The sequence below is a fragment of the Danio rerio genome, chromosome 1 (genome assembly GCF_052040795.2).
Source record: "Danio rerio strain M-AB ecotype USA chromosome 1, GRCz13ab, whole genome shotgun sequence".
Lineage (NCBI taxonomy): Eukaryota > Metazoa > Chordata > Actinopteri > Cypriniformes > Danionidae > Danio > Danio rerio.
The window spans coordinates 52,125,543-52,135,915 of NC_141021.1; the positions used below are offsets into that span (position 1 = coordinate 52,125,543).

General features: G+C 35.2%; 1 protein-coding gene across 6 annotated transcripts in view; it reads right to left on the reverse strand.

Annotated features, from left to right (window-relative positions):
* slkb (STE20-like kinase b) overlaps positions 1–10,347 on the reverse strand; it is a 44,682-nt gene extending 34,335 nt beyond the window's left edge. For 4 of the 6 annotated variants that reach the window (XR_015475822.1, XR_015475823.1, NM_001328385.1 and 1 more), the window contains exons 1-2: positions 7,702–8,505; positions 3,538–3,702 (exon numbers count right to left, since the gene is read on the reverse strand). Coding sequence is in view for 4 of the 6 variants with exons in the window: in NM_001328385.1 (NP_001315314.1) it covers positions 3,538–3,702; positions 7,702–7,851 (315 nt within the window). In the remaining 2 variants the exon portion in view is untranslated. Of the gene's footprint in view, positions 1–3,537; positions 3,703–7,701; positions 8,506–10,220 lie in introns of those variants that run through there. The other 2 variants (XM_087236070.1, XM_087236069.1) reach the window with 2 other exon arrangements.
* Between the last annotated feature and the right edge of the window lie 26 nt (positions 10,348–10,373).

A 10,373-nucleotide genomic window follows, 5' to 3' on the forward strand; every position in this document is an offset into this window, starting at 1 on the left:
ACAGCATGACTTTATATTCTATTCTGGACATTATTTCTGTTTTAGTGTCCTAATTAAATAATTAAGAATCAAGGCATGATCATATTTTATTTTGGTCGAATAAGCATAATCTAGATCAGGGGTTCTTAACTGGTTTGGCCATGGGACCCACATTTTTACATGGTCATCAAGCCGCGACCCAAATTTTTAGGAAATTTAGGAATTTTCTGGTTTCTAAATGTTGTTTTAAGTTAGAAAGTTTCATGCTCTCTTATTAGAGCACCTCACTATGATACACTGAGGCTTTAAGTCTTTTTTTGTCGTCAATATATGTAAATCCATACTTAACATATTCGGGGTCATGCTTGCACTTCAACATATTTGTTGCTATAATTAAATGAAATTTCACATTTCAAACGGTAGAATTGTTGCGTGTGCATTTCAAAATAAAAATCCAGTATAAGCAAATTAAGTTAAATTAATCTTTTGTTGTTCACTCCACGACCCACTGGAAATGTTCCCGCGACCCACCAGTTGAGAAACACTGATCTAGATGCTTTTGCCCTTCATCTAAGCCACTTCCGATACCAAATGATCAACTAGAAGTCAAGATATTATTTGCTGTTCCTAAACTTGGATAGGCAACAAGACTTTTGTCAGGTAGTGTGGAAAGTGTTATTGGAATCACCCAAAACGTTCTCTTTCTAATAAATATTTAAACTTGTCTAATAAAAGTGCAAGAAACTATCGGCTCCTAATCTATTGCATAAAAACAGACGCAGAACAGTCAGTCATTCATGCCTGCGAGTGTTGTTTCACTGTGGGTGAGACGTTGGTTTTGTCTGGCGGCTATGAGAACACAATAGCCCACACAGTGCAAGTCATTCAGTCCAAAAACTACAATGACCAAACTCAACACACAAGACGAGACTTCCTTTCCAATTCTGAAAATGTATTTCCATTTGCATTCATCTCCAGTCTGGAATAGATATCAGAATGCACCATTAAAGGGAAAGTTCACTTAAAATAACTTGCATTTCCTCATCATTTATGAATTTCTTTCTTCTGTTGAACACAAAACAATATATTCCGCATAATGTTGGGGGAAAAAGCTATAAATGCTATGAAAATCACTGCCTATTTTCCCCCAACATTCTTCAAAACAAATGAACAAATGAAGGATAAATGAAATCAAAATTTGTATTTTTGGTTGAACTATCCCTTTAATCGTTATACACTGCACATATAAAGTTTGTAAACACCTAAAAACGTCACTTCAAGCTGCAAAACATAATCAAAATAATCTTCAAAAAAATTGATGTTATGTAATTTTCGTCATTATAAGGAAACCACTTTACTCAGGTGACTGAATGGGATTATTAAAGGTGTGTGTTATTTATCCTGTAAAGGCTGTGAATGGCTGATGAATAATTGTGTTCGAACATTCCCTGAATCCCAGCCAAATCAAAGCCGTCGTCTTTCTGCATAAGGAAATGGGAGAGGCTGATGTCAGTCTATTTCCTGGTGTCCGACAGGATCAGAGTAAAGCACGCACACCTCTTCCAGAACATATTGTTTAATACACAATAATGCAGATGACAAAATAAACTCAGGTAAAATACAAATGGTCTGATCTCACCGTGAGAAAAAAATAGTGGGTATGACCTCACAAACGGCGCAAAGTCAAATTTACTGCCAAATCAGACTGAGCTAGTAATTAATAATAAATAATAGTTGCTTATTATATGTAATAGTTATTAGCACTGCACAAAAGATTTTGCTCTATTATTTGTTACTGACTGCATAGAGTCATTTGAATATAAAATAATATATTCTGCATTAAACCATAAACGGAATAAAAACTATTAATAAATTGCCTTTCATTTGGAGAAAAACTATGTTCTGAGTGGTAACCAAAACAAATCATGATGCACGTAAAAATTTATACCTCTGCTTAAAAAAAAATCATAAAAATTATTACAGCGTTTATGGTGATATGGTAAAAATACATTTAACTTAATACATAGTTTCATAGTGGTGAGTATCACCATTGAAAATAACCCCCCAAAATAAAGTAAAACTAAACTAAATAAAAAAATAATAATAATTTTTACTAAAAATAAAATAAAATCTTAAATCTTGACAAATTGTATTCCCAGAGATGGGTTGCGGCTGGAAGGGCATCCACTGCTCAAAAACGTGCTGGATAAGTTGGCGGTTCATTCCGCTGTGGCGACCCCGGTTTAATAAAGGGACTAAGCCGAAAAGAAAATGAATGGTGACAGATTGTGTAATTTTACAAATGTCTTTAAATACATTAACATATAAGTTAGGGTAATTAGGCAAGTTATTGTATAATGATGGTTTGCTCTGTACACAATCTAAAAAAATACTGCTTAAGGGGGCTATTAATATTGACCTTAATATGTTTTTAAAAAAAATACAAACCGCTTTTATCCTAGCTGAAATAAAACAAATATGACTTTCTCCAGAAGAAAAAATATTTTAGGAAATACTGTGAAAAATTCCTTGTTCTGTTAAACATCATATGGGAAGGAAAAAAAATTAAATAAAAAAATAACAATAATAAAATACTAATAAATAAATAAAATCATGACCCAAATAAATAAATTAATAAATATAATTTGGTGACAAATAAAGTTATTTTTCTTTTTTTTTTTAAATAAATTCATATACATTTATATTGTTATATATGTAACATAAAATATTTCATGTCCTGTTTGGATCTGAACCAAGGTTAAAAATAACACACCAGATTCAATTGTCCACGTACTGGAATGATATTGGACTGAAGTGACCAGAAAGCTTTCTAGGGCCACATCAACCATGTGCAAAACTTCTGCTGAGCAGGAAGGAAATGATTCAAGTCAACAAGAAAACAACTCCAATGCCTTTTCCATCTATTTTCCTGTCCACAACAAGAATGACCATGCAGTATAAAGCAACGATGTAACAATGAGTAATAAAAAACTGACAATTAACCCAAATAGAAAATTTGGCGGCAGCACGGTAGCTCAGTGGTTAGCACTGTCGCCTCACAGCAATAAGGTCGCTGGTTCGAGTCCCAGCTGGGTCATTTGGCATTTCTGTGTTTGCATGTTCTCCCCACGTTGGTAGGGGTTTCCTCTGGGTGCTCTGGTTTCCCCTACAGTCCAAAGACTTGCGCTATAGGTGAATTGAATGAACTAAATTGGCCATAGTGTACAAGTGTGTGTGAATGTGAGAGTGTATAGGTGCTTCCCACTACTGGGTTGCGACTGGAAGGGCATCCGCTGCGTAAAATATTGACCAGAGTAGTTGGCGGTTCATTCTGCTGTGGCAACTCCTGATAAATAAGAAACTAATATGAAGGAAGTGAATAAATTATGAATGAATAAATGAAAACTTTTGGCATCGGTTACTCATAACATTTATATTTTTTGGTGAACCATCTCTTATTTTACATTATTAAACAATATAACCATATTTTTGTATATAATACTACCATACTACCAGTATAATACCACCATAAAAAAAACAAAACCAACACTAACTCACCCACAGTTTGCTCTCAAAGTAAAAAGCGTCGAGCAGCTTGACGATGTTGTGATGATCACATGATGCCAAGATGTCGATCTCCACCATGTAGTCCTCCAGCTCATCTTCAGTTTTAGTGTCGATCACCTTTGCAGCCGCAAAAATACCAGTCTGCTTGTTCTGTGCCTGAAAAAAATAAAGGTTCAAGTCCATAAATTCAGAAAGTTCACTTATATCTCACAAACTTTATATTAGTTATATAGTAACAAATAGCAGACATAATAATAAGTGTCACGTATGTTATAGTAAGAAAACAAACTTTCTGTTTGTTTTCAGTTAAATGATCTGATTATGTGATTTTGAGGTATTGGGTGTGGCTAACATACTTAACCACGCCCCTCCAGCTTTCAGTTTTGACAACAAATACAAATGTTGAAGAGGAAGAGTCTGTAATAACTGCTGTAATAACTGTGCCAAACCCCCTTCTCAATCTTTCTGAATTAAATGTCTACTTCACTACATCCAATCAGCTTGCAGTAAAAAAAACAAGCCCCGCCCACTGTTTTCTCATTTAATATTACATTTTTCTAGAATCTGCATCACAAAACTAATAAATGTTGGTTGTAGTTTCCGGTTCAGGCGAACTTTACAGACTGTGTAAACAAAATGGACAATGTTTTAATTTCCACACTATTTTTAGCCCCTCTTACCGTTAGTTTGCGATAAGGAAATGATGCACGAAAAGAAAGCCCCGCCTCCTTTAATAAAATATATCAGCAGCTTCTGGCTCATCAGACTGACTTTAATGTTTTACTGAATAAAAAAATGGTCTTCCATGGCCTGAAGGCGAGTTAATTAAAGGGTCAGGAAACACAAAAACATATTTTTGAGATGTTGACAGTCTTATACATGTCCCACCCTGCTAAAATCACTTCTAAGACACACATATTTCACTAAAAAGTGAAAATTGGTTGTTTTTGCGTTATTTCGAGCAAATTCATTTTCTCATGAAAAGAAATTTAATAAATAAATCTTGAAAGCCTGATAAAGATGACCCGTACCGACCCATATCGTACAGTACTGTACCAGTGGAAATGAGCCATTAGATGAACTGTCCCTTCAAGTGTCTTATGAAAAAAAAAATTGGTTGGCATACACTTTGAAAAATATTTTCTTACTGATAAAACTGAAAGTCTATTTATAGTACTACCTATCAACATATTTATAGACAATGCAATCACCTTGTTTATTAGGTTATCTTTTATTGTACTCCTGATGTTAAACTACCTGTGTAGATCAGACATTATGCTTAAGGCGTGACATACAGACTTTACACACACGCAAACTTTATGATTCAACACATAATCTCTTTCAGCAACCTACAAAGCAGGCTCGTTAGAGGTAAAAATCATTAATTAGACTCCAGCGTTCAACAGAAATCCCATTCAGTGTCATTCATACTAATGAATCTTTCTGGAGTGCAGAGGAATGAAGGTCACTGAACAATACCACCCAGCACACAGCTTTTGTAAACGGGAGGTAATCTACAGTATTTAGAGGCTAAAGTGATACAGTAGTGAAAAATTAACCAGGTCAAAGTCCGCCGGTTTACTACAGGATGATTCGGAATAATAAAAAGAATCATGAATTTGTTTCATTGTGTGAATATCACCTTTTTTTGGTGAGTTGCTTAATGCCTGTGAATAACAGCATCTGCTAAACGACTAAATGTAAAGATTTCTGTGACTCGGGTGCATTCTACTGATCTGATTAGTAATTTACCTGCTTTTAATTTTAGGAATTACACTTTAAAAATTCAAACTTTGAGAATGTATAGATTTAATTGAGAAAATTTAATTGTTTAGAAATAAAAAAAACAATAATAGTATATTGTAATACAACAATAATAATAGTTGTAATACAACTATAAAATTTCAACATTCAAAATAAGATCATTCTGCAGGGGACAGGTAGGTTGGATGGCGCAGACGAAGGACGAAATTGAAGAGCTGGGGGTTTAATCATTTATATATATTTATATTTATATATTTATATTTAGTCGTTTATATTTATATTTATATTTAGTCATTTAGCAGACGCTTTTATCCAAAGCGACTTACAAATGAGGACAAGATTTCAGAGGTGCCGTATCCAGAGTGTTCGGACACAATTCAAGCCCTGTCCATTGAATGTGTGCTACAGAATCTCACTGGAAGTAGTAGGTCATCCAGGTACTTATTACATGGAATACAATGGATTCAAACATACGACTCGACTCACATACTACATACAGTAGTAGGGAAGTATGCAATTTCAGATGCAACCCTTGTCTTTTGTGACCTAATGCCTCTTTGACCTCTATAGGGGGTGGCACAGTGCCTCAGTGGTTAGGACTGTCGCCTTGCAGCAAGAAGGTCGCAGGTTCGAGAGAACAGTTGGCATTTCTGTGTGGAGTTTGCATGTTCTTCCCGTGTTTTTGCGTAGGTTTCTTCCGAGTGCTCCGGTTTCCCCCACAGTCCAAACACACATGCTATAGATGAATTAAATAAGCTAAATTGGCTGTAGTGTATGTGTGTAAATATTGGAGTGTATGGGTGTTTTCCAGTACTGGGTTGGAAGGGCATCCAATGTGTAAAACATATGCAGGAATAGTTGATGGTTCATTCCGCTGTGGCGACCCCTGATGAATAAAGGGACTAAGCCGAAGGAAAATTACTGAATAAATAGCCAGAAGTGTACATTTTTGGGGGTGGGTCCCACAAAGGGGTCAATTGAACACACCTTCATGTTCACAAGCATAAATCTAAATGAAGTGTGTCATTTGGAATTGGGCCATACTGAGTAGGAAGACGTTGGTTAGCTGGTTCTGGTGTGTAATTGGTGGTTAAGGCTAATCTCTGCAGAACAGGGGCCTTCCAGGAACACTCCTGGCATAGAGGTTGTGTCCTTAAATCTGCAAATCACCCTAAGCGACAATAAGCCTCATGGCAAAGAAAGCTTTCACTGGAACAAGACCAGAAAACAATCAAGCAGACTGGAAACCGAAGGGTGAGATGAGGTCATGTCAGTGTCAACCATGCGCATGATGATGATGATGATGATGATGATGATGATGTCAAGGATAAATCTTTAAGAATTCAGAAAACGTTACTATATTAATTAATAAACTAAATTATATTAATCAATTATAAATTGTCTTTGTGAACTGTAGGCATGGGACGATAACTGTTTTCAAGGTATACAGCGGTTTGAAAAAATTAAGGTTTTAAATCTGCCAACATTTTTCGTTATACCGTTTCTATGGTATATTTACCATTTTTTAGGACAACAGTACCTCCAGCAGAAAACATATTTAAAGATGCCATTTTAAATTGTAAAGAAATCTTTGTTTTTGAAACTAATAAAGACAGCACAAGTCAATGATTCCTTTGAATTATTTAGCCTGACATGTTTACTGCTCCAAAATACTTTAAATGTTTCCCCAAATTAAAATACATGGTGTTCAAAAGGGTAATTTTTATTATTATTTTTTTTTTTTAACCAGACATTTAAAAATAACACATTTTAGAGCAGTAATCACAATACTGTGAAACCGTGATATTTTTATCCAAGGTTATCATACTATCAGAATCATATACTGGCCCAAGCCTAGTAAACAATAGTAAGACAGTTTGCTAGTTGCTTGGTTGGATGAATGGATGGACAAATGAAATAATGATAGTCAGATGAAATTGATGGATGCGTGATAGACAGACAGATAGATCGATTTAATTTTAGATCAGAAGGACAGAGAGAATTTATGTTCAACCTACAAATAGACAAATAGGAAGAATATCAGACAATAGACAGACAAATAATGTTAATGAAACAGCGATAGAATGATTAATAAAAGACCAACAGGCAGATAGATAAAGAGAGATAAAGATATCGTGTTAGAACAACTGACAGAGAAATGTCAATACACAGACAGACAAAAAGGTAGAATGAAAGACAAATAGACAGGCAGGGAAAATTTTAGGTAGACAGACAAATAAATACACAGATAGACTAATACAACAGGATGGATGGATAGAATCTCGGTCAAATTGACTGAGAAGCAGAAAAATAAAATATTACAACTCTGTTATAACTGCATTGGAAAGTACTACCTCTTAATTTGTGGAAAAAATAAACATTTTGTTTTACCTTGAACACCTTCCCAAAGGCTCCATCCCCCAGTTCTCCAACAATCTCCCATATTTCCTCTGGGTTTGTGTCCCTGTGCACGTGATCATATTGTTTCTTCTTCTTCTCTATCCCCAGTTTAAAGATCTTTCGGAAATTAAAGAAGGACATCGCCAGATACGACTTTTTTTCTGGATGGTTAGCAAGAGATTTTCTTTCAGTGGATGTTTAAATGCGCGTAAAGCAACGCAGCTCTTATTGCATCTTCATGGCTAATCAAACTATTCAGCCTCTTGTCTAATCAGGAAACAGTCTTGAGTGTTCACATGTTCGTTATTGGACGTTAAAATCTGTGAACTTGATATGTTACACTACTAATTATATAGTGTTCAATAATATGCACAAATGCTCAAACAAAGAAAAAGGTTCTGGCTGCTATTGGCTCATAGACATGTGGTCTATAATTTAAAAATAAAATAAAGCATTAAAATGAATTAATCTACGGTGTGCAGTTTATTCTTGTAGGGAATAAATCCGGCGTATGGCTCTTTCAGGATAAGTCATGAGGTTGGTGTTGTTGTCCTTCGGAGTTTCATGAATCTGGTCCGTAAAAACACCTAGTTTTTCCTCTTCCTATTTGTATAAAGTCTCGTTTGAGGCTCGTAAAATGTTTGAATCCCCGGTACAATCACAGTCGTACGTTGTACATCCTCCGGTCATGGATTTAAAAAGCGAAACTGCTCCAAACGTATTAAACGCACAATAGTTTTTGTTTGGAGAAACTATGCGCGCGTCCTCCTCTAATAGCGGATTTGTTGTCGCTGTGCGCGTTCACGAGGAGCGGCGGTGATTCTTCGCTGGGGTTCGCGCCTGCGCTTTGCTGTCACCTGCCGTCGTGGATGTCAACACCATAGACATGATAAAACTACATAATATACAGACTTTCTCAATTGCTTTGCCACATCAGCACCACCTAAAAAAATTGTCTCTCCAAGTACCATAAAAAATGAACAGTATTGAATACAATAGCGTAGTAGGCCCAGTAAAGCAGCTACACCTCTGCACAGTTAAAAAAAAAACATGGCAGATTACCTCAGAATCAGAAATATAGGCTATATGTCATATATGGCATATTATACCACTATACCACTAGAAGGAAGCCTGCGTACCACTACTACAGTTTGAGAACCACTGCTCTAAACTATGAGATCAAATTGTACAACTGTTTGCTGGAACTTCAGAACTTTAGTACATGTCTGAAAAATGTATTACATTCATTCATGTTCTTTTCAACTTAGTCCCTTTATTAATCTAGGGTCACCACAGCAGAATGAACCACCAACTTATCCAGCATATGTTTTATCCCTTTCAGCTGCAACTCATCACTGGGAAACACCCATACACTCTCATTTACGCACATACACTGTAGCCAATTTAGCTTACTCAATTCACCTATAGAGCATGTCTTTGGAATTGTGGGAGAAACCAGAGCACCTGGAGGAAACCCATGCCAACATGGGCAGAACATGCAAACTCCACACAGAAATGCCAACTGACCGAGCTAAAGCTCGAACCAGCGACCTTTTTGCTTTGAGGTTACCCACTGTGTCAATGCATCGCCCCTTAACTTATTGTTTTATAAATGAGAAATGAAGAATTGAGAAAAGCAATTGAGAAACACTGTAATATAAAGCTTTATTTTAGATATCTATGGTCAGTAATGATCTATCATATCGCCATATTGTTGCATTTAAAAGGTTCTATCAGAATTTTTGACAGTTTTTGTTAATAAATGGGCTTTAAAGTCTTTTTAAAAATGAACACGTCTCTTTCCCAAAAGAAAGTGACCATGGTGCTAAATGTACAACATAGAAATCCTCTGAAATCTGTAATTGGGCTTTGTAGAAGAGGCCAAATATTGATAGAAACTTTTAAAATAAAAAGGTTTGGAATTACAAGGCGAATAATAAAATAAATAAATAAATAAATAAATAGATAAATAAATAAATAAATAAATAAATAAATAAATACTTTTCAATCATTTTCCATTAGTGGTGTTGTTGACTTCTTTAACAACAGCTGATATAAACAATTAGACAGATTTGACCATTAGACAAAGACAGCTTTTGCAAGCTCCGGGGTTGTTAATTGATGTTGAATTCATTATTTATTCATTCATTTTTCTTCCGCTTAGTCCCTTATTCATCAGGGGTCACCACAGCGGAACAAACCTTCAATTATTATGCCCTTCCACTGACGTGTATGATATTCTGTATTTCTTACAGAAATAAAGAATACAATTATGATAAAATTAAGCTAAATTATTATTACATTATTGTATAATCGAATTTTAAATTTGATATAACGTTAATACACTTAGGTTTATACTTTTGGACACATTCTGATTTACGGAATACTAATTGTGTATGGTTTTGAATACCAGCTATAAGTTTTTGATTGCTTGAAAGCCACTTTATTTTAATCCGTTTTTATTTTTATTCTGTTTTTATTAATAATTCTACATTTATTTATTTGTTTACCTTGCTTCACCTCACTGCTCCATCTAAACGTTAAACTTTAAATGACTGAATGTGACTACAACTTGTAGTCAAGGCAACGGACGCAAACGGAGGCAGATACCGGTTTCTGATTGGTTGTCGTTACTCTGATCCTTTGACTGACAGTTTCATCCT